At 40.0% G+C, this 24,762-nt stretch overlaps 2 protein-coding genes across 3 annotated transcripts; one reads left to right on the top strand and one right to left on the bottom strand.

Annotated features, from left to right (window-relative positions):
* Positions 1–6,940, bottom strand: LOC306869021 (jupiter microtubule associated homolog 2-like). Its single transcript, XM_079415567.1, has 5 exons — positions 6,618–6,940; positions 5,711–5,862; positions 2,634–2,782; positions 2,022–2,064; positions 1–1,899 (listed from the first exon to the last, which is right to left on the bottom strand). Exons 1-5 carry the CDS (start codon positions 6,671–6,673, stop codon positions 1,664–1,666), a joined length of 636 nt encoding a protein of 211 aa, XP_079271693.1. The 5' UTR covers positions 6,674–6,940; the 3' UTR covers positions 1–1,663.
* LOC306869020 (protein cramped-like) lies at positions 6,766–23,518 on the top strand. 2 transcript variants are annotated; one of them, XM_079415565.1, is made up of 20 exons: positions 6,766–7,290; positions 7,657–8,015; positions 9,367–9,569; positions 9,966–10,119; positions 10,846–10,929; positions 11,040–11,088; positions 11,245–11,330; positions 11,656–11,779; positions 13,233–13,314; positions 13,527–14,351; positions 14,571–14,739; positions 15,207–15,367; positions 15,842–15,910; positions 16,045–16,126; positions 16,456–16,566; positions 16,670–16,839; positions 16,936–17,122; positions 17,221–17,373; positions 22,036–22,172; positions 22,397–23,518. In XM_079415565.1, exons 1-20 carry the CDS (start codon positions 7,241–7,243, stop codon positions 22,517–22,519), a joined length of 3,378 nt encoding a protein of 1,125 aa, XP_079271691.1. In that variant the 5' UTR covers positions 6,766–7,240; the 3' UTR covers positions 22,520–23,518. The 2 variants fall into 2 exon arrangements, with proteins under 2 accessions (XP_079271691.1, XP_079271692.1); XM_079415566.1 differs by lacking the exons at positions 22,036–22,172; positions 22,397–23,518 and adding an exon at positions 20,256–20,374 and having other exon boundaries at positions 7,152–7,290.
* Positions 23,519–24,762: the final 1,244 nt, after the last annotated feature.

Below are 24,762 nucleotides of genomic sequence, written 5' to 3' on the forward strand. Positions count from 1 at the left end.
GATTAGTATGGTGTACGGACCTTTTTATTGACACCTCTCGCCGAATTAGCACCTCACTGGTCTCACATCAGTTTTGAAAACCAAAACAGAAACCATACTAAAACACCATGAAATATACAAACCATTAGAGAACAAAAAATACTCATAATATACAGTACTTTCATTCATTTTTCTCTTCTGACTGCAGAAATTAGGAATACCAGAGGGTTAAAAAAACAACATATACCGTTCTTAATGTTACACATACTTTAAAATCAGGGAATATCAAATTCAGCTTCCACCCTGAAGGTCCTATTTCCATATTTCACCTGATATGAAATGAGTAGGTTTAAATAGATCCTTCTATATTTATTTTACATGGCAAGTATAAATTAATTTTGTATCTGACAGTGATGACACTCTGAAAAATTAGACCAAGACACTGCACAAAGAACATGAACCCAAATTAATTTAGAGCTACATAAACCAGTTAAATTGTAATTATTTAGTCCGTTTTGTACTCAATCACGGATACCTCCTACCTTGAACAATACTGACTTGACTCAGCAACCTAAAAAAAAACATCAGCAAGCACATGCACACAAGTAACTTTTCAAATGAAGATTTCTGTTAGTTTATTTCAAGCAACATGGTAAAACATAATTTTAATGTCATGGAAAAAATAAGCAATACAAAACGGCATACAAATGAACAATACAGGTGTATTGTATGAAACCGGCTTCTGTGACATCATCACAGCCAGTCACACTGCTAAGTAACCACTGAAGTATTTTGGGCAGGGATGGCACCAGTAATGCGGGATATGCCCACACACACACACACACAAACTCACAGACGTGTCATATTTGACCTTCCAACTGCCATGTAAAGAATAAAGCAGATGGCTAATGGGGGGGGAAAGTTCAACAGAAAGCAAATTCAACAGAAGAATTAAAGATTCAATGGTGCAGCAACTCTTTTCAAGTACAGAATCAGACGATTCTCTGAGTTTAAGGATCTCTTGTTACATTCAAATGCATTTATGGACATTTTAATAGATTGATGTGTTAAAGATGCCTGATTGTACATATTCTATTCATTGTCATACATGTGTGCTTTGGTGATCATCAGTCACAAAAACTGTTTGCATCAAAACTACTACTTTTTCATTTGGCTTTATGTCTTACTCAAAAAAAAAAAAATGCAAGAGCAGAGTAAAAAAAATAAAAATAAAGAGAGAAATTAAGTCACCTTATTGTACAAAAGAAATTGCCATCAGTACACATTCACTGGTTTTCAAAGGAAGATATGAATACGTCGATATTGAAGAGTTTGCTTTAGCGACCAACAGTTGAACACTGCATAGACTGCGGAGTTTCATGAGGCAAACTTGTATTTAATACATTAGCAAATTAAGAAAACAATCATAAAGAGAAGCAACCGTCAATGCAAACCATTTGAAAGGAAACATAACCATTCATTTTGGAGCGACAGCAAGAGTGATTCTAATTAGATGGAAAGGAAAAAGAAAAGTGAGGAATGAATCAAAAAAAAGTGCAGAAGCAAAAAAGGAATGAAGAGCGATAGACTTAAGGGAAAAACAAAAACAAAAAAATTACAGAGGATAAGTTTTAGTACATGTAAAAAGCAGATGGAAGAAAGGAAGTGACAATGATGGCTGTGGCTAATAGAAAACCACACTGGACTTTCCACCTGGTGGGTTGAGCACTTTGTTGTGAGAGCGAGGGCGGGGCCCGAGGTGTGGCTCGTGGTCCTTTTCTGGTGGTTGCCGTGTGGCTGGCTCAGATTTCTGATTGGCTGCGGGTGCAGGGGCTGCTAGCTCTTTTTCAGGCATTGGTTGAGGGGGCACTGGCTTCGCCTTCACTTCCTCAACTACAGTCGGCTTCTTAGGCACTGGAGCTGCAAGAGAGAGAAATACGGTGGGAAAGGGAACTGCCAGCCAACAATAAACACTGAGGTGAAACAATCTGGGGCATGAACAACAGATGACTAATGTTTAGTAAATCACAGGTTTTCTTTACCTGGTGGATCTGGAGTAGCAGGTACACCCACACTTAAATTGTCCTACAGAGAATAAAAGGGCATTAGAGTTGACATGGGTGGACATTTTCAGATTTTTTGAGTTTTGTGGGAAGCATAATAAAAAATAATTACACTCCCGTTAAAAGGTTTAGGGCTGGTACATTTTTTTTTTTTGTTATTGAAAGAGCGCTCACCAAGGTAGCATTTAATTGATTAGAAATGGTTATAAAAAAAAAGAAATAGTGAAATGTTACAATTTAAAATATTTTAAAATGTAATTTATCCCTCTGATGGCAAAGCTGTTTTTACAGCATCATTACTCCAGTCTTCAGTGTCACATGATCCTTCAGAAATCATTCTAATATGCTGATTTGCCGCTCCAGAAAAAAAAAAAAATAATAAAAATACAAGGTGTAGGACAGGGTTTCCCAAATCTTTTCCTGGAGGGCTTTAGCTCCAACCCTGCTCAAACTCACCTACCTGTGATTTTCTAATGATCTTGAAGACTCTGATTAACATGCTCAGGAGTGTTTGATTAGGGTTAGAGCTAAACTTTGCAGGAGTGGGCCAGATTTGAACATGCCTGGTGTAAGATAATGGATTCGGTCTACCTTTGGTTTGTTGGGATGTTGACTTTTCACAAAAGGTGGGGTCGACTCTGCACCCCCAAACATGTTACTGACTGCTCCACCAGGAGGAACTGGCTTGCTCTGAGTCGATGGAGCCTTTGGCTCCCCAAATATTCCACTGCTCTTTCCACCTGAGACAATAAGAGATACAATATTATTTATTATTTAGTCATTTAGCAGACGCTTTTATCCAAAGCGACATAAATAAGAGTTTGTTGAGATACACCAATGCTGGTACACATGATGCACATTCCTAATAATTAACACATACACTCACCTAAAGGATTATTAGTAACACCATACTAATACTGTGTTTGACCCCCTTTCGCCTTCAGAACTGCCTTAATTTTACGTGACATTGATTCAACAAGGTGCTGAAAGCATTCTTTAGAAATGTTGGCCCATATTGATAGGATAGCATCTTGCAGTTGATGGAGATTTGTGGGATGCACATCCAGGGCACGAAGCTCCCGTTCCACCACATCCCAAAGATGCTCTATTGGGTTGAGATCTGGTGACTGTGGGGGCCATTTTAGTACAGTGAACTCATTGTCATGTTCAAGAAACCAATTTGAAATGATTCGAGCTTTGTGACATGGTGCATTATCCTGCTGGAAGTAGCCATCAGAGGATGGGTACATGGTGGTCATAAAGGGATGGACATAGTCAGAAACAATGCTCAGGTAGGCCGTGGCATTTAAACGATGCCCAATTGGCACTTAGGGGCCTAAAGTGTGCCAAGAAAACATCCCCCACACCATTACACCACCACCACCAGCCTGCACAGTGGTAACAAGGCATGATGGATCCATGTTCTCATTCTGTTTACGCCAAATTCTGACTCTACCATCTGAATGTCTCAACAGAAATCGAGACTCATCAGACCAGGCAACATTTTTCCAGTCTTCAACCGTCCAATTTTGGTGAGCTCGTGCAAATTGTAGCCTCTTTTTCCTATTTGTAGTGGAGATGAGTGGTACCCGGTGGGGTCTTCTGCTGTTGTAGCCCATCCGCCTCAAGGTTGTGCGTGTTGTGGCTTCACAAATGCTTTGCTGCATACCTCGGTTGTAACGAGTGGTTATTTCAGTCAAAGTTGCTCTTCTATCAGATTGAATCAGTCGGCCCATTCTCCTCTGACCTCTAGCATCAACAAGGCATTTTCGCCCACAGGACTGCCGCATACTGGATGTTTTTCCCTTTTCACACCATTCTTTGTAAACCCTAGAAATGGTTGTGCGTGAAAATCCCAGTAACTGAGAAGATTGTGAAATACTCAGACCGGCCCATCTGGCACCAACAACCATGCCACGCTCAAAATTGCTTAAATCACCTTTCTTTCCCATTCTGACATTCAGTTTGGAGTTCAGGAGATTGTCTTGACCAGGACCACACCCCTAAATGCATTGAAGCAACTGCCATGTGATTGGTTGATTAGATATTTGCATTAATGAGAAATTGAACAGGTGTTCCTAATAATCCTTTAGGTGAGTGTACATACATTCTTAGACCTTTATAAACAGTTGTGTAAATTTAGCAAGTGACAAAATGCAGACCAAAAGTTCCTTTTGTAGCAGCTTAAATTTTAGAGCAAGATGGAATTTACTAATTTAAAGGAGAGAAGTTTTTATTACAACCAATCATGTCCGATTATATTCTCAACTAGATAACAATATATGCAAGATAAATTTATCAGCTTTGCAGCAATGGTTCTTTAATGCCATTAAGATATTGTTAATTTTACTGTGTTATGTTTTTCATATAAAGCTCTGGAAAAGATTTCTTTAAAAAAAAAAAAAGAGCATTTTTCTTAAATCAGCATCTCGACATGTATGGCAGCCATTCCATTCCGGCGTCTGTTGAATTCCAAAATCCTTAAAATTTCCAAGACAGCAGTTCATAAGAACAAGGTCAAGCTGCAGACACTGGGGACAACAAAGCTACAGAAAGCAAAAACAACTCCCCACTGAGCGGGATGACCGCCTGGGGAGGCCTACAAAGCTTCCTATTGTGAAATTTATTGGAGGATCGGTGATTATCTGCTGCAGCAAAGCTGGAATTGGGCACATTCGTCTTTGTGAAGGGCACATGAATCAAGCCACGTACAAGGTTGTCCTGGAAGAAAACTTGCTTCTTTCTGCTCTGACGATGTTCCTCAACTCTGAGGATTGGTGTTTCTAGCAGGACAACGCTCCATGCCACACGGCCAGGTCAAAAAAGCTGTGGCTGGAGGACCACCAGATCAAGACCCTGTCACAGCCAATCCAATCTCCAGACCTGAACCCCATTAAACACCCATTAAGTCACCCATTATGGTTTTAGTAGTAGTAGTAGTAGTTGTTGTAGCACCAAAAGTTACCAAAAATACAAGAGTTTCATAAGTACAACAGAATAAACACCAAACAATGAAAAATCCATCAGTCAAGATTAAGATACAAGATATTTCACATTTACATGAGATTTTAAAATCGTATTGAACAATTCCTTGAGTAAGCTTGGTTTTAGTTTTAATTAACGATAATAACCCTGCTTTGCCGGGCCAATTGGTCATTTCTAAAACCGTTGTAATGATACCACAGTAACATAATCAGTTTCTTCCTGGCCAATTATAAAACACCACGTATGTCAATGAAGGAAAAAACAGAGACATTCTCATCACCTGCTCCCTCCAGGCAAAGCATGCAAACACCATGAAGAAATATTACTATTCAAACAGAAGAGGAGCACTTAACCCAGAACTTAAAGTCTCAAAATTAGAGCACTTTAAACTTCAGATCAATACTTGGCCTGTGACAGAGCTGCTAGTGTTTTATCACTATGACCTTTAACCTTCTCTAGATGTCTACTTTCAACAGTTCAGTTGGTGTATGATCTTACAAAGTTAACTGACTGGTTAGATAGACTGAGGTAGAGGGCTTTGATGTTGCTTTTGGTGACATGATAACAAATGCAAAGTGCCCCTGTTTGCATAATGGAAGAGATAGTAACAGTGTGGTGATGATTTTCACTCATAGGGTGCAAGAGGCCCCAGACAGAAAACACTGTGTCTGCTGAAAGCTCACCTGGGGGATTGGAGCGTCTGGTACTCCCCTGGGTCTCTTCTGGAGGTGCGAAAATAGAGGATGACGTTTTGTTTGGCCGTCTGGAGGCAGAAGTGTCTTCTTCATAACCACCGAAGAGATTGCTTGACCCTCCACCTGGAGGTCTTAGTACCCTACAGAAAACATACAGATATGTACATGAACTCACACTACTATTATACATTATCCCTCTTAACTGAAATGTATAGATTAATAAATTGAACTAAAACTACAGCGCCACCATATTTGTGAGGCGGAACATCGCAACTGCTGTTATAAGTTTAGGCGGTCAGGCTTTTATGGGCCACCAATTTGTACCTAACGTAAGAAGATGAATATTAATAATGATTCGTGGATTTCTTTAAGAAAGTTAAAGCCCTGCACGATAAACAAAACTAAAACCTGCGGCACACTTTCGTTTCCGATCAACAACACTTTAAGGAAATACGCATACTTCAAAGTCTGCATCGTGCATAAATTCATATTTATTCATAAACTCGCATTTATTTTTAAGGTAGCCATTATTTCAACGTACAACTACATGTCTGATTAAAAGTAAAACGTCTATGTAGCTCACAAACCTTATCTTTGAGCCTCGGCACACATATGCCGCTAACAGCTAACAAATCATATTGACCACATTAAAATCACGGTTTGTAATATCATATTTTAACATCCTACACTCCACGGCACTTTATTAATACAGTTAAATCCAGTACTTTGACCTCACAGTGTAAATGTAATACAAGTTTAGCCGCTTCACTAATAAGAGTTAGCATGTAGCGCTTAGCCATGCTAAAGTTCCTCTTGCATGATTTCCGATTCAGATAAACACATGTTAAGCGTCAACTACAAACACCGGTCTGCTCCAGATAAACTGTCAGCATACCTTGAACTCGGTTTGCCACTACTCTCAAGTCCCTGAAACATATTTGTTGAAGTCATGGTTGCTTGTCTCGATCTGCTGCGACGTGACCCAGTAACTTCAGCAACAGCCCTCCCCTCAGAAAGTGTCCTGCCACTCCGCTAAACTGCACGACAAGTAAATGCCCCCCCAAAATCGTGAGATGATGAAATCAACGCACGCTTATCTTGGGAATAAATTGCGACCGTGCATGTCACCGAGAGGAATTTAAATAACGTTAATAATAATAATAACAGCTTCTGCTCTGATAGTTACTGTGACGCAGATAAACTAAGCAAAGTCCAGAGAGAGAATAGCGGCTGCGTTGAGCGAAATGCCTCAAAAGCAGATCTGGATCCAAACTTAGCGTCAACGTGCGTTGTTTTATCGCAAACATACGCTAAATGACAGGTGTGCTCGCTGTTGTGATTAAAACTAGAGAGTTTGTGAGTCAGAGTTGCTGTGGCTACGAGAAGCTCCCAGTTGCGCTGCGCCGAGTTGAACCCCAGTAGGAGCAGCAGCCAGGAGAGGACGACTTTGCCTGACCTCGTTTGCGCTTTGAATATGTTCAAATTCCTCAAGTTTTGCTCTCGAGAATCTCCGAACTCATGGTGAAGAGAAAGAAGACGCCGTCTGCATCTGAAGAGCTCGAGAATGGGTAAGAGTGCGTGAGAAACAAGCACTTTAGATAGAGGTCGAATGCGCGAAAGATTTCGGCTCGTCGTCTGTCGTTTCTGCAGGGCGCTAAAGTGAAGGCGCTTGAATTTCAAGGTAAATAAAGAGCTCGCTCGCAACCAGAGCCTCGCGAAACTACACAAAAAAGGAGGCTGGGAGGAAAGCGCGGTGTGTGTTTTGTGTGTGTCGAAGGGCTGTGTTTCGACGCGTTTTGTCGGGACTGTGAGAGGGGATTTGAAACAAACAGCGGCGGCCATGTTGAGTTGAGCAGAATGTCGTCTTTCCAAGTTGATCGCTGTTTTGTGTCGCGGAAAATGTTTGCGATTATGCTTTGTTTGTGTTTGCGCAGGATGACAGTGGGCCAAGGGGGCGATTCGGGAGTCGAGGGCCCGATCAAAACGGACGGAGGCGAGGATGGAGAGAGCGCAGATCAGGCGAGCGAGGATACGAGTACAAAGAGAGTCGGAGAGGAAACACTTAATCCATCAAGCGCCGCCAGCCCTGGTTCGGCTCCGACTCTTTCCAGCCAGACACTAAGCCCAGCCGGAGCCCAGGTGAACCCGACAGCGCTTTCCCCGGTCCTGGCCGCCCCGAGCAACCAGGACCAGCATCATTTTCTCCGCTCCAGCGTGCGACCTCCGAGCAAACGGATACGGAAAGATGCCTCGTCCGCGGCGCTGAACGGTCACGGCGGTGCGAAAGCGAAAGGTGAGTGGCCGTCTCGACGTGGGTCCGCTGACCACCTGTCAGTGCATCCCTTTTCTGCACTTTTATCTCACTTTTGAACGTGTTTTGATGCTTTTGGTTTGACAACGCGGAGAAGCTCTCATGCTTTCTGGATTGAAAGCGACTTGACAAACTGCTCACACTGAAACCTCTCAAACCTCAGCACTGGGATGCTTGGATTGCTTGTAACCACATTAAATGACTTAATAAGATGCAGTGCACTATTTTAAATCAGCAGGCTCAGTGATTATTTATTTATTACCCTTTTATATCACTAGTTTAGATGTCACCCAGCAGCAGGTGATAAATCACTGTCAGGAGTTTCATTCTGATGCATCTGATCAGGAGATGGTCACTTTGCATTGAATCAGGATCACAAATCAGGAATCTTGTGTACACGGGGGATATAAAAGGGAATCAGTGTTTATTTTAAATTTAGACAATAGGCTTGCATGCTGTAATGTATTCTGGTGTGCTCTCATTGCATGCTCTCTTGTGTAAGTAAGTGTGGAGCATTATTGGCTTCTCCGGTTCCCCACGTGTTGTTTTTGGATCAGTGCACTGAGCAGCAGGTCTGGATGCCCTCCGAGGGACTCCACACACTTCCTGACACTCTTGTTGACATACACACACATTAACATAGTGCTTAAATTTTTTTAAATAGGCTAACAATCTGTAGGGCGCTCTAATTGATAACAGAAATGTTATATTTTCTATTAGGTCTCAGCCTGACGTTATGCAATTATTTTCAATATTACATTTTATTTGTTTGATGTGAATGTTTGCTTTTTAAAAGTGTGGTGTTTTCATGGCTTCGTAAATCCCTAATGTTCAACTAAAAATACATTTAGCAGCCCAAAATATTATAAATAAATTGCACAGCCATTCAAATTAAGCTTGCCCGTTCCAGCACTCTTTACTGATATCTTTTGCGTATGAGTGACAGTTGTTGTGTGTGTGTGTGTGTGTGTGTGTGTGTCTGTGTGTTTCCTTTAATGTCTAATTTTGTTTTTGTTTGGTGTAGATATGCCGTGGTGAAAGTAATATATCATAGTGTCAATTAAATTAATGGCCAGCAGTGCTCCGTAATCTGAAAAACTGTGTATTTTTGCATTAGGAATATGTGTGTATATAGACGTGTAAAAGGTATCCCTAAGTATATTTAAGCACAATATTGCATAGTTGATGCTTTTATAGATGCACAATATGATATTATTGTTTCTATATATGTTTGTGTGTGTATGTATATATAAAACACTTGTTGCAATGCTTTTCTCAGCATGTGTTCATAACTGACATACTAACCCTCTTTCCTTTCCTCTCTGTTTTTCAGGTGCAGAAGCAGGTCCGTCGATGTGTGTGACAGCCACTGCAGGTTCAGCTGGAAGCTCTGGGGCAGGTGGGACATCCAGATCGGCCCCAAAGGGCCAGGGTCCTGCAGAGAAGGAGGAAGGGGGGAGTCAGAAACGAGTGCGTAGACAGTGGGAGTCTTGGAGCACTGAGGACAAAAACAGTTTCTTTGAAGGACTTTATGAGGTGATTTGTCGGCTTTAATGATAATAAGACTCACTGAAAGTTCTTGGCGGCTGTTGGGACTTTTAGTGAAGTGCAGGTTTTTATAGTGGTGTTTTGAGAATTAGTACATCATATGGGACAAAATCATCTCCAGAATTACTTTTATGGAACTTTGAATTCCATTATCAAATATTTTCATCCCTCCCTGATGTGCCAAAGTTGCCAGGGATGATAGTTAAAAGTCCTAATAGGTTTAATTTATTTACATGTCATCTCTAAATATATAATTGAGGTCTGTGATGTCTTTTATTGATTTATTTCTTAGTAAGTTCCAATTTGACATGCACCTGAAGGGTCTTTTGGATAACAGCTATAAGTAACCTTTCCTCTGTCATTCTCTTTCCTGTCCTCTCATAGCATGGGAAGGATTTTGAAGCTATTCAGAACAACATTGCTCTTAAATATAAGAAGAAGGGTAAACCGGCAAGTATGGTGAAGAACAAGGAGCAAGTGCGGCATTTCTACTACAGGACCTGGCACAAGATCTCTAAACACATTGATTTTAATAACGGTGAGACTTACAGACACACAGTTTATACTTTGTATGACATTTACAGGCTACAGTGGAGTCCTTTGTTTGATAGAAGGGTCTTGTCTTGTGATAAGTCATCCTCTGTCTTGCTGCTCGTCAGACTGTTAGTTGTCAAGATTAGTTCCCAAATATATACACTACTGTTCAAAAGTTAGCGGTCAATAAGATTTTTCTTTTTTTTTTTAAAGTAGAAGTGACAGTAAAGTCATTTATGATGTTACAAAAGATTTCTGTTTCAAATGAATGGTGTTCTTTTAGGTAATGTACAAATAGCAGGTGTAAACAAGTGCAAATTTAAATTGTATTTTTTTTAAACTTTTTTCTTTCATATTATTTATTGACTAACTTTCCAGTTGAGCCTTTTTCTTTGCATGAATTCTAGGATGGTGTACCTGCAAATACCTCTTCAATTTAGCTTTTTTCCCACCAATTTTCATTATGCATGGCTCACATTGGGTTTTGTTTCCCATCGGGTTACACAATTTGTTTGTCCATCACTCAACTTACCACAGCAAAGATATACGTGTCATCCAATTTGAATTCAGTCTGTCCCCTTCATCTTTGCAGTTAAATTTTCTCAGCTGCTGCGCTGCCTGGTTTTTGTCAGTCAGGCATTATCAAATCATGAGTGTTTCAAATGAATGCTCAATGCCTTCATGATCTTATTCCTTCTTTTTCTGTTGCTTCCTTTTGTCCATCTTTCAGTGTATTCACATGTGCTGAAAAAGTCGTCTCAGGAGCTCTATGGCCTCATCTGTTATGCTGAACTCAGGAAGAAGGTTGGAGGCTGTAAGTATATCAGGCAGTGGGTTTTGTTGATCAAGGGGGGACATTTGAAGTGTTTAGACATGGGGACATTTTGAATGGAACATTCTTTGGTGTCTTCCTGTTTCTTCTAGTGATGGATGACAAAAATGTGGCCAAACTAAATGAGCTTATCCAACAGGGGTAAGTGTGTGTGTTTGTTTGCGAGAGAAAGAGAAATGTTAATAATGCACAGAACTGATTATTTAGGTCATGTCTAATGGGATCATCTACTGTATATTTCCGTAGGTTAAGATCACATTGAGGTACATCTATAATTTTGTTTGTACATTGTTTCAGGGCCACAACAGTGCGTTCCAAAGGCAGAAATCTGAGGATCAAAGCTCCCATGTGCCGCGCGCTGAAGAAACTCTGTGACCCAGATGGTGTGTGTGAGAGAGAAACGGAGAGATTGCTTTATAGACTCTTAAAAGATTGATTTTGTTAGCAAGTTAAACAGACTGAATAGGGGTAAGAAGAGAACTCTGACAAAATGGAGCTCTCTGGGTATTTAGGTGGACCAGGGCGGTGGATGAGTGTGCCGTGGCTGCTCTCCAGGGTGTAGGGGGAGTGGTTTTTCATGGTTTCCATGGTTTCAGGCTGTGGGACTGATTGGGAAATGGGCGGTGATGCAGATTTAGGCCACCATCAGAATCATGGTGATGATGGTGTAGGCTTCATGGTATTTTTTTCTCTTGTTTTCTGTTTCAGGTGTGAGTGATGAGGAGGATCAGAAGCCTGTGCGTTTACCCTTCAAGGTGGCTGTCGAACTTCAACCCCGGAGCAACCACTCTTGGGTTCGGGTTCAGAGTCTAGCCCATAATCCTCGGCTCAGGTGAGCTTTACTAATGCGCACATATGACCTCTCTCGAATACCTCACTGATCCACCTCTTTCACATCATGCATTCACATGGCTTATTTGTTATTTCATTGCTTATTGCAAAATTAAATTTTGCAATCCTTCTGTAATCTGCAGATTGGTTGGATTTTGGAAGTTGGAATATTTTAAACAGGAATTAGTATAAATGAATGTGTATATATGTATAGTATTTTTTATGTTTTTGATAGTATTTTGATTTTAGTTTTCATGCTGTCTATATTATTTTTTGGTTAGCATTATTATTTTCAGTGTTTTTTTTTTTTTTTAGATTTCAGTTTTATTTAGTCTATATCCATTGGTATGCTATTAAATATTAAATAGTGAATTTATTTTATTTTAGTTTTGGACTCATGAAAATGTATTTTGATGCATTCTCATTTCATATTGACTTTATAATGACAGTCAGCATGAGATGAAAATTTAAACTAAATTTGAAAATTATGTATGTTATTGATCTTATTGTGAATGATTCATCCATACATGTTTTATTTTTTACCCTTTTTTACCTCACAATTTTTAATCAAAATATAACTTGATCTGCCGGTGAAATGCCAGATTTTTCACTGTTGACATATGCCAAATTTTCTAATAATTTTATCTGCTTTAACCCACCCCTGCAATCAATACATAGAGCCAAGTCCCTTCAATTTTTTTTCTTTTTGATAATATTTTACACTCTGGACGTACACTGTAAAATCTAATTAGTTAATCTTTTTTTTTTTTTTAAAGCATGCAAACCGATTGCATAAAAAAAACTGAGCAAAAACACTTTAGTTTCAGTAACTAATTCATTTTAAGTTAAATATACCAACTGTCCAGATAACGATAGCACGCATGCATGTGCTAACATAACCAAAAGAGAGACTATCACTGCATCAACAACTGCAGTTAAGGCTTTTTAAACAAAGCGGTCTATAGTATTAATGTTTATAGTCCCAACCTCGACCTAACCACAGGCTCTAATGCTTAGCACAATGGTAAACTCTCCAAAAATGCAGACATAACAGAAACCCTTTTAAAACCAAACGTTACAGAATATTAAACGCCTACAGATCTACCCCTATATTAATCTTGTGCAAAAACACACAAAAATAACAATTAATTTTAAACAGTTACTCCTGGAGTCTGCAGCAAAGCATGCTGGGAACTATAAACTAGTTTGACATATTGGTGCTCATAACAATCAATTCATGTAACTAGGGTTTTCTAAATAACAAATGCATAGTATGCAAATAGTACAGATTACTAGATTTTTACAATTAAAATCAAGCATTTTTTGTATATCAAGTAAACTAAAAGTGTTTGTTAGTTTTTACAGTGTATTACAGAAGAAAAGATCTGTCATGTCATTGCAACATTAAAGGTACAACAGATTTGCCAATGCTCATCACTGTTCTGTTATTGTAGGATGGTTGTCGAGTTGCACCGGAAGGTCTCCACTCTCATTGAATTCCTGAAGCAAAAGTGGGCTGTCCAGGATCAACGAATCGTATCCTTGCATTCAGATCTCAGCCAGAGATCTCAGCATGCAGTCAGGAGTTTAATTTCCTTCCTGTTTCCTCCTTCATCTGTTTTATGAGATACATTTGTGATAGATTTGGTTGTTTTGTTTGGGAGACATGTCAAAGATCCCTATGCTTAAAGCAGTACCCAAACCTATGTGTTTTATAACAGTAATTACCCTTAACTTGTTACTTGTAGCGTAAGAGCCTGGCAGAGCGAGAAGCTCTGGCCCAGACTAGTGAGTCGGAGGACCTGTTCCTGTTTCCGGCAGAGAACAGCACAGTTACTACTTTGCCAGGTGTGGCTCGTGTTGTGCACTCAAAAGCTTCCTGCACGGTACACTGGCAGGAGAGTGGGCGTGGCCGGACAGGTATTAGGGACTTACCCGCAGCTCACATTTTGGGAATTCAGCCTGCAAGAGGAAAATCAGGCAAGTCTGGTCCGATGGGAGGAGATCCGAAAAAAAGTGACGGACATCCTGTTGACGGTCCTGATAGCAGCACTTCAGCTCCAGGGTTGGAGACCAGTGTAAACCCAAACATGAACACTACCTCTCCAGTCAGTCCAACCCTCACGCCATCACTCCCCATTGGACCGGAGGGAAATGCTGTGGGGACTCTGGAGCAAGAGGCGGTGAGTCAGACTCAGATTGATGCTAGTGGGCGGGACAAAGAGACTGTGACTCAGGGAGACCCCGCCCCAATCGAGGGCCGGACTGAGGAGCCTGGAACGGCAGGAGGGGTTGCATCAGAAAAGGCACTGCCACAATCAGAACCTCAAGGGTGTGGCGAGGAAGTGAGCGGGACTGGAAGATCTCCTCAACAAATCCAAAACGAAGGTTGGCGCTCACAGGGCTCTGAGAATGTGACACTGGCAGAAGTCTACCTCATGCTGGGCAAGCCTGGGAAACTACAGCTGGAGTATGAATGGCAGGCTAAACCCCAACCCTCAGCTCTGCCCACCACTCAAAGTGTGCTTCGGTGTCTCCTGAGACTTGTGTCATCAGAGGTCAACCCCAAACCAGTGAGTCTGTTTTTTTGTTTTTTTTCCCTCTCTCTGACCTCTACAATACCTCAAGGCAACTATAAAAAGGCAAAAAGCCTTTTGCCAGAAATTTGTTCATCTGTGGTCCTGTTTGTTTGTTTATTTATTATTTAAATTAAATTAAATTTTAAATAAAAAATGTAATTTCGTGTTTTTCATTTATTATTACTTAATTATTATTATTTTTTTAATTCCTAGACCCCAGAGGTGTGTTCAGTGGGCACTTCACCTTTGAAATCAGGTCAAGAGGAATCGTCTGTGACTCCACCAGGCAGAGCTCCAGCTGGGGCGACCCGCAGTCCTAGCTGGGGTCGACAGCAACACGCAGCACGCTCAAAAATACTTCTCAATAATGCAGTCATCGCAGGTACACTTAGACAGAATTGTCTTATTTTAAGTTGAAGTGTGTCATTTCTGCGCCACTGGTTGGAATTGCAGAAATAATGACCATTTACCCTCTTGATGGCAGATAGTTCTGCCCCAAATTCACGACATTGGTCAATCAATTGTTACTATCTCAGGCTGTTCGCATTGCTCACAGACCAAAGTTTTAGGGAAATCAGTTTACAAATGGTCTATTTATAGTTGTACATTAAACTGGGATAAAAGAAAGTATTTAAATATTGAAACACTTCACCTTTAAAGCCAGTTTAATAAACATCCTCCCAGAACTGAGTGAAGTTTATTGCAACAGATAACAGCTGGAAAAGCCTGAAGTTTCACCCCTTCTTAAACCAAAAACTTCATATTGACTCAATATTGTGACAAAATTGCAGTGTTGCTACTCTGTATCAATTTGACCAGCTGGAACTTAAATAGATGTGTTCTCCACAGGAGGGAGAAACCTGCCGCGTTCTCTGCTGGCCTCCGGAGGAGACAGCGAAGGGTTTGCTGTCCCGACGACCCTGCCTCCTAACAGCTCCCGCCAGTTGCGGATGTTCTCTCCTAATAAAGAGGCGGAGCTAGCCTTTCGCCAGCAGCTGGACTCCATCAATGTGAGTTGTGTCAGTGTTTCTAAAAGGGAATAGAACTTGAGAGACATGCTTTTTCACCTTAAAATATAATCGTGAAATTTATTTAAGTTGTCAGTTGGCCAAATCATATACACTAGCATTCAAAAGTTAGGGGTTGATGAGATTTCTTCTTTTTTTTTTTTTTAAGATATTATTTATAGAGATATTGTTTCATTATAATTTGTTACAATTTAATGTAATTATTATTTATTACAATTTAATCTGTTTTCTATAAAAACATTTTTTAAACCTAATTTCAGCAGCCATTACTCCAGTCTTTGGAAATCATTCTAATATGCTGATTTAATGATCAAGAAATATTTCTTATAAATATCAATTTTTGCTGAATAAAACTGTTAATTTCTTTAAAAACATGTAGTGACCCCAGACAAATATACGCATTTCTTCATCAGAAAATTTTTCCTCTAATCATGCTTTTTTTTTTTTTTTTTTTAGCCAGATATATTTTCAAAGCAGCGGAAAATAGGGAGGGGGCGTCCACTAAGGAAACCTCTCGTGGTTCAGGTGAGTGTGGACGGAAGTGGGACTTCTTACATTTACCTAGTTGCTTCTCTTCACATTAAATCTGTTCTTTTGTTGCTTTTGTTCTTAGAGCTGTCAAAGGATAAAAATGAATGGGTTTTATATTGATTTTTCAGAGAACGCTGCTGCCACGAACAACTGGAGACACTTCGCCTCATGTTTGCTCCTTCTCTATTCTCTCCAATTCATCTGCTACAGGTAATGAACTCACAAATGCGTAACACTTTACACATACAGTGGCCGAAGTATTTGGACACTTATGCCACACTTGTGAATGTCATCATATAACACAAAATCACACCAAAAGAAATGTTAGTATAGAGAAAGTTAAAAACACTCTTTTAAAGCAAAACATTTCACGTAAAGTAATTTTTTATATATACAAAAACAAGATTCACGTGTCAATATTTTGATAGCTTTGGCACCAATTTCTGTAAAAGTGTTTTACAGAAATCTCATATGAGCGACTTTGTCAAGCAGTAAAATTGTTTAATTCTTTTAAAATAATTTGTGTATCTCTTTGTCAGGAACCGGTTCGTTTCGTCCAATACAAACTCGTCTCGCCCCATCAAACCGACAACTTTCCTCAAAAGCTTCGTCCACTACAGCCAGTTCTGCCCCCGCTACTCAGCTGTCCAGTAAGAATCAAATCAAAGCTAAATGATAAAAGATGTATTTATCCGCTGGACATTTGAAACCAACTGCTACAAGGACTTCAATGTCTCTTGAATTTGTTTTCAGGTGCTATTGACCTGGCTGCAAAATCTGCAGGTATTATCCCTGGCAGCCCTTGTCGGGAAGTGGAGGCCCCTAGTACAGATAAGGCCATTGTGGAGTCTGAGGAGGCCATGGATTCTGCACCTGCTGCACCTGAGCTAGAGCCAGATCTTCTTGATCAGGAGCCTTCTGAGGTAAGAACTAATACCCTTCCTAGATCCGCTTGTACTTTTTTTGTGTACAATTAATCATATCTTGGTCTGTTCTCACTTTACTCTCTTTATCTGCAGGAATCCCTGCAGAACGGTGTCTCTCCACCATCTCCAGGGGGCGGAGACTCCCTCTTGGCTCCTCCCAGTGTTGCTTCCTTATTGGATATCTCTCTACCGGGCCCCCCAGAGGAGTCTCTACCTTCTGGAGAGCCGCAAACGCAAATCAGCGACTCTATTATTGAGCTCGCCATCAACTCGCACTATGGTATGACCTGTGGGATTGAACCGGAGTATTAGAGGATCTCAGTGGGATCATTTTGTTTTAGTTGTATCTACTCGCTCACTTTTCGCTCTCTTTCTCAGGTGATGGATCATTGCTCTCGCCTCCTAAACTCAATGGGAGTGATAGATCCAAACTCCTGCCCTCTTCATGTGCAAGCTGGATGCCGTCCCCCACACACGACCCTCAGTGGTACCCCAGTGACTCTACTGATTCAAGTCTTGGCTGCCTGCTCTGTAAGTATCAAACATATCCCAATTCCCTGTTAGCAACGGATGTTTATTCTAGATATTATGGATATCAGTAACACAGCAGGAAACAAAATGATAGTGTTAAAATGATGAGTTTGAAACTAATTGATTGAGCTTTTTTTATTATTTATATATATACACTAACATTCCATAATTCTGTCAGTGAGTTGTTTTGAAAAGTAACTAATACTTTTATTCAGCAAGGATACAATAAATTGATCAGAAGTGACAGTTAAGACATTTATAATGATACAAAAGATTTCTATTTCAAATAAATGCTGTGCTTTTGAACTTTCTATTAAAAAATATGCTGAAAAAAATGTATTAGGTTTTGTACAAAAGTATTCTTGAGTGCCAAATGAGTATATTAGAATGTTGTTGGGATGGATCATGTGACACTGAAGACTGGTGATATGGTTAATGAAAATCCAGCTTTGCATCACAGGATTAAATTGCATTTTAAAATATATTAGCTTTGAAGACATGTATTTTAATTTACATTTAGTCATTTAGCTAACGCTTTTATACAATGCTACTTACAAATGAGGACAATAGAAGCAATCGGTACCAACAAAAGTGCAATATTATGTAAAAAAGTCTACACATTCCTGTTAAAATGCCAGGTTTCTGTAATGGAAAAAAATGAGACCAAGATAAATAATTTCTGAACTTTTTCCACCTTTATTGTAAACTATAACCTGTACAACTCAATTAAAAACAAACAGAAATCTTTTAGGGAAGGGGGAGGGGGGTAAAAAATACAAAACTGAAATAATGTGGTTGCATAAGTGTGCACACCCTTAAACTAATACTTTATTGAAGCACCTTTTATTTTATTACGCCACTCAGTTGTTTTGGGTCTGAGTCTATCAGCATGACACATCTTGACTTCGCAATATTTGAAGTGAAGTGAAGTGAAGTGACATTCAGCCAAGTATGGTGACCCATACTCGGAATTCGTGCTCTGCATTTAACCCATCAAACGTGCACACACACAGCAGTGAACACACACACACCGTGAACACACACCCGGAGCAGTGGGCAGCCATTTATGCTGCGGCGCCCGGGAAGCAGTTGGGGGTTCGGTGCCTTGCTCAAGGGCACCTCAGTCGTGGTATTGAGGGTGGAGAGAGCGCTGGACATTCACTCCCCCCACCTACAATCCCTGGCGGCCCGAGACTCGAACCCGCAACCTTTGGATTACGAGTCCGACTCTCTAACCATTGCCCACTCTTCTTTGCAAAAACGCTCCAAATCTGTCAGATTGCGAGGGCATCTCCTATGTACAGCCCTCTTCAGATCACCCCACAGATTTTCAATCGGATTCAGGTCTGGGCTCTGGCTGGGCCATTCCAAATCTTCAGTCTTCTTCTGGTGAAGCCATTCTTTTGTTTATTTGGATGTATGCTTTGGGTTGTTATCGTGCTGAAAGATGAAGTTCCTCTTCTTCTTCAGAGCCGATATTGACTGGTATATGGAACTGTTCATGATTCCCTCCACCTTGACTAAGGCCCCAGTTCCATCTGAAGAAAAACAGCTGTGGGTATGGTGTTCCTTCGGTGATGTGCTGTGTTGTTTTTTTACCAAACATACCTTTTAGAATTATGACCCAAAAAGTTCAACCTTGGTTTCATCAGACCATAACACATTTTCCCACATGCTTTTTGGGAAACTTAAAATGTGTTTTTGCTAAATTTAGCCGGGCTTAGAAGTTTTTCTTGCCACCCTACCCCATAGCCCAGATATATGAGGAGTATGGGAGATTGTTGTCACATATACTACACAGCCAGTACTTGGCAGAAATTCCTGCAGCTCCTTTAATGTTGCTGTAGGCCTCTTGGCAAGCCTCCCTGATCAGTTTTCTTCTCATCTTTTCATCAATTTTGAAGGGACATCCAGTGCTTGGTAATGTCACTGTTGCGCTATATTTTCTCCACTTGATGATGACTGTCTTCACTGTGTTCCATGGTATATCTAATGCCTCATATTCTTTTGTACCCTTCTTCTGACTGATTCCTTTCAACAATGAGATCTATCTGATGCTTTGGAAGCTCTCTGCGGACCATGGCTTTTGCTACTAACAAAATGTCAGGAAAAGCCTACTAGAACAGCTAAACTTTATTTGGGTTTAATCAGAGGCACTGTAAATGATGGCAGGTGTGTACTGACTCCTATTTAACATTAATTTGAATGTTTAATTCTGAACACAGCCACATCCTTAGTTATAAGAGGGTGTGGACACTTATACAACCACTTTTTTTATTTTTACTCCCCCTTTCCTAAACGATTTCAGTTTGTTTTTTAATTGAGTTGTACAGGTTATAGTTTACATTTAAAGATGGAAAAAGTTCTGAAATTATTTATCTTGGTCTCATTTTTTTACATCACAGAAACCTGGCATTTTAACAGGGGTGTGTACACATTGTACATCCACTGTACATAATATTGTTCTTTTGTTGGTATTGATTGCTTCTATTGTCCTCATTTGTAAGTAGCATTAGATAAGTGTCTGCTAAATTACTAAATGTAAATTAAAATACACTGAACAAAATTATAAACGCAACACTTTTGTTTTTCCCCATTTTTCAAAGATCTAAGACGTTTTCTATGTACACAAAAGGTCTATTTCTCTCAAATATTGTTCACAAATCTGTCTAAATCTGTGTTAGAGAGCACTTCTCCTTTGCTGTGATAATCCATCCACCTCACAGGTGTGGCATATCAAGATGCTGATTAGACAGCGTGATTATTGCACAAGTGTGCCTTAGGCTGGCCACAATAAAAGGCCACTGTGCAGTTTTACTGTATTGGGGGGGGGGTCCAAAAACCAGTCAGTATCTGGTGTGACCACCATTTTCCTCACACAGTGCAACACATCTCCTTCACATAGAGTTCATCAGGTTGTCCACTCCTCTTCAGTGGCTGTGTGAAGTTGCTGGATATTGGCAGGAACTGGAACACGCTGTCGTATACGCCGATCCAGAGCATCCCAAACATGCTCAATGGGTGACATGTCTGGTGAGTATGCTGGCCATGCAAGAACTGGGATGTTGTCAGCTTCCAGGAATTGTGTACAGATCCTTGCAACATGGGGCCGTGCTTTATCATGCTGCAACATGAGGTGATGGTCGTGGATGAATGGCACAACAATGGGCCTTAGGATCTCGTCACGGTATCTCTGTGCATTCAAAATGACATCAATAAAATTCACCTGTGTTCAAGGCCACTGTGTTCAAGGATAACATACGCCTGCCCATACCATAACCCCACCACCACCATGGGCAACTCGATCCACAACGTTGACATCAGCAAACCGCTCACACATCACGACGCCATACACGCTGTCTGCCATCTGCCCTGTACAGTGAAAACCAGGATTTATCTGTGAAGAGAACACCTCTCCAAAGTGCCAGACGCCATCGAATGTGAGCATTTGCCCACTCAAGTCGGTTAAGACGACAAACTGCAGTCAGGTCGAGACCCCGATGAGGACGACGAGCATGCAGATGAGCTTCCCTGACACTGTTTCTGACAGTTTGTGCAGAAATTCTTTGGTTATGCAAACCGATTGTTGCAGCAGCTGTCCGGGTGGCTGGTCTCAGATGATCTTGGAGGTGAAGATGCTGGATGTGGAGGTCCTGGGCTGGTGTGGTTACATGTTGTCTGCGGTTGCGAGGCCGGTTGGATGTACTGCCAAATTCTCTGAAACACCTTTGGAGACGGCTTATGGTAGAGAAATGAACATTCAATTCACGGGCAACAGCTCTGGTGGACATTCCTGCAGTCAGCATGCCAATTGCACGCTCCTTCAAAACTTGCGACATCTGTGGCATTGTGCTGTGTGATTAAAACTGCACATTTTAGAATCATGCTGTCTAATCAGCATCTTGATATGCCACACCTGTGAGGTGGATGGATTAGTGTTCAGTGTTGCATGGGGTAAAAGAGGGGAGGGGGGGCAAGGACGGGAGGGAGTTCAGCTAAAGCAGTAAACGTAGAAAGGTTTTTAATAATAAATAAATTTAAAAAGTAGATGGAATAGAAAATGAATGGAGAATGCTAGTGGTAGAGGGTCCATTTTTTTTTTAAGAAAAAGAAAAAAGTAATAGAATAGAGAGTGCAAGTGTTAGAGGGGCAAGTTTTTTTTAATGAATAAAAAGAAAACAAGTTGATAAAATACAACTAAAATAGAGAGTACTAGAGTTAGGGGGTCAAGAGTAGATGGAATAGATGTGTTTTTACCCATTTGTTGAAGATGGCTAAGGACTCAGCTGCTTGGAATATTACTGTTGTTACGTTATTTTTGATTAATCAAATATAGCCTTGGTGAGCAAAACAAACTTCTTTCAAAAACAAAAAATTAATTAATTCCATCCACTGTCTTCCACTAGAATACTTCCTTCAGAAGGAACTTAATTGATGTGTTAATTAAAAAAAAATAGATTAATCGTTTATTTGTTCATATTGAATTGTTTACCTATGACAACCCTAGTTTAATTTCATCATTTTATATGTATATGTATCTATTCATTATTGATACTGAGGTACAAGTCAAAATGTCCACAGTTACCTGTCTGTGTTCGAACTGCAAAGCTCCATCAGTCTCAGCACTACTGACAAACGTATCCTTGTTTTCCTGATTTGCAGCAAGTCTGGCATCTCCCGATAAGACAAGAAGGACAGCCCTGCCCCCTTCGAGTAACACAGCCTTACTTGGACCCAGTTTACTAGACAGCAACTCCCACGATTGTTTTCAGTCCCGTGGCCTGCCGGATGTAGCCGAGGTGAGAGGAAACACAGAAAGTCCCCAGCTGCTGTCTGGTAGAATAATGTCATTTGATATGGCACATTATCACATTATCATTTTCTCATTCTGGCTCGCAATGAAGATAAACAGGAAGTGAGCGTGTATCAAATGGTGTATGCAGATTAAATAAGGCATCTATCCTCCGCTTTGAAAGTGTTACACGGTTATTGCTGTTGTCATTTGGCTGTTTTCTCGCTACAGGTGGATACCCAGCTGGCCTGTATGATGAGCGAGAGCAGTGTCGACTACATTGCCCGCTTCAATGACCTCGCACAGGAGCTCTCTGTCACAGAACCGACCCTCCCACCTCCTCCAGAGGACTGATGCAGGGGCGGAGCCTGTCACTGTTCGCATTGGACAGAAGAATGTTAAGCGGAGTGCAGTTCAGCTGTAGGAAGTGCAATAGACTGGCAGGGTCCACAACAGCCTTTGGGCTCTAATGTGTGCGTGTGAGAGCGTGTGTGTGTGTGTGTGTTTGTTGATCATTCTGTGGCTGTTGTCTTATGAGCCGCACCCAGGACACTTAAACACAAAAAAACTCCAGTTTACAGCGCAACCTCGTGTACAGAACAAACAAGACCTGCCATATCTGAACAAATACCGTCTTCTCATCTGTATATCTGTCTCTGTTGTCTTTTTCTCACTTTTGTGTGCGTGCATGTGCATGCATCTGTAAGTGGAGCTGCGGATTGTCTTTGTGATTTCTTTCTATTGTACACAACGCATTTGTGCGAAACCCTCTAAAGCCATAGGAGTGCGTCTGCGCACACTCTCCGTTTTTGAGACCTCAGATTCTGATTGGTTTATTTTCATCTGAATGTTGTAAGTTGGTGAAAGCCACACTACTGAAAGGGACAAGGGCTTCTTTTTGTGAGATTATTACGAGGACTGAATATCTAACACACACTAAACAAAATGACTGATAACACAAATGCAGTGTAGTTGCATCAAAAGTGAGATTGAACATATTACGCTATTTGTTTCCCCACAACACTAGGATTTTTGTTTCCTGACGAATGAATATTAAGACAATAATTTGTAGATTCTAAAAGTGTTTTCTTATGTGAGACTGTGTGTGTGGGTGTGTACATATATGTGAGTTTTTGCACATTTGTAAATAGACAATAACAGACCCCAGTATTTACTGCTTTTGTAACATTGTAAATGATTGTCATTTGGATTTATTTATTGATAACTCAGAGACAGTGTTTTTTGTTTAACATGCCAGATCCAGGCGTTTAGGAGCTCCTCTCCGCTGTTTTAAAGAGTTCTGTGTTGTTAAAGGGGGTTTTAATCCCAATGTGTATAAATAGAGCTACAACAAATCCTTTTGTGTCTGTCAGTGTTATTTTAGTATCATTGAGATATAGTTTTTATTAAAATTTCCATGTAGTTTTTATTTTTTTAATGTTTATTTTTAGTTATTTCCGTACATAAACTTAAACTAAATGAAAGTCAGAAATGTTGCCTTTGCAAATATTTTGAGCAAGTTTAAGTTGTTTTATATTTAGTTTATTTGTGTTTATTTTAAAATGTTTATTTTATTTCAGGTTACGAGATATACTTTTCTTATTTCAAATAGTTGCAAAGGCAACATTCTTCAGTTTCATTTAGTTTATGTATTGAAACTATATACAGTTGAAGTCAAAAGTTTCCATACACCTTTCAGAATCTGCAAAATGTTAATTATTTTACCAAAATAAGAGGGATCATACAAAATGCATGTTATTGTTTATTTAGTACTGACCTGAATAAGATCTTTCACATAAAAGATGTTTACATATAGTCCACAAGAGAAAATACGTTGAATTTATAAAAATGACCCCGTTCTAAAGTTTACATACACTTGATTCTTAATACTGTGTTGTAACCTGAACGATCCAAAGCTGTGTTTTTTTCTTTAGTGATAGTTGTTCATGAGTCCCTTGTTTGTCCTGAACAGTTAAACTACCTGCTGTTCTTCAGAAAAATCCTTCAGGTTCCACAAATTCTTTGGTTTTCCAGCATTTTTGTGTATTTAAACCCTTTCCAACAATGACTGTATGATTCTGAGATCCATCTTTTCACACTGAGGACAACTGAGGGACTCATATGCAACTATTACAGAAGGTTCAAACACTCACTGATGCTCCAGAAGGAAAAGCCATGCATTAAGAGCTTTTGAACAGAATGAAGATGAGTACATTTTTCTTGTTTTGCCTAAATATCAAATTTTTTCATTTAGTACTACCCTTCAGAAGCTACAGAAGATACTTACATGTTTTCCAGAAGACAAATTAAGTTAAATTTACCTTGATCTTCACATTCAAAACGTTTTCACGCCCCTGCTCTTATTATTTTCTCTTGTGGATTATATTTAAACATTTTTTATGTGAAATATCTTATTCAGGTCAGTACTAAATAAACAACAACATGCATTTTGTAAGATCCCTCTAATTTTCTTAATTTTCCTGTTGCTGTCTTTCTGTTGCACTGTGGAGCTTCTGTCACTACAACAAATTCCTTGTATGTGTAAACCTACTTGGCCAATAAAGCTCATTCTCATTCTCATTCTCATTTTGGTAAAA

This window comes from Barbus barbus (genome assembly GCF_936440315.1).
Source record: "Barbus barbus genome assembly, chromosome: 4".
NCBI classification, from domain to species: Eukaryota; Metazoa; Chordata; class Actinopteri; order Cypriniformes; family Cyprinidae; genus Barbus; species Barbus barbus.

What these genes read in the sequence shown, in the direction of transcription:
- LOC306869021 (XM_079415567.1), bottom strand. Translation starts at nt 6,673, where the DNA reads ATGACTTCAACAAATATGTTTCAGGGACTTGAGAGTAGTGGCAAACCG. An exon ending in AGTGGCAAACCGAGTTCAAG is followed by an intron (nt 5,863 to 6,617) that starts GTATGCTGACAG and finishes TGTTTTCTGTAG; the next exon opens with GGTACTAAGACCTCCAGGTG. An exon ending in CAGACGCTCCAATCCCCCAG is followed by an intron (nt 2,783 to 5,710) that starts GTGAGCTTTCAG and finishes TTATTGTCTCAG; the next exon opens with GTGGAAAGAGCAGTGGAATA.
- LOC306869020 (XM_079415565.1), top strand. Translation starts at nt 7,241, where the DNA reads ATGGTGAAGAGAAAGAAGACGCCGTCTGCATCTGAAGAGCTCGAGAAT. An exon ending in TCTGAAGAGCTCGAGAATGG is followed by an intron (nt 7,291 to 7,656) that starts GTAAGAGTGCGT and finishes GTGTTTGCGCAG; the next exon opens with GATGACAGTGGGCCAAGGGG. An exon ending in CTCCAATTCATCTGCTACAG is followed by an intron (nt 16,127 to 16,455) that starts GTAATGAACTCA and finishes TCTCTTTGTCAG; the next exon opens with GAACCGGTTCGTTTCGTCCA.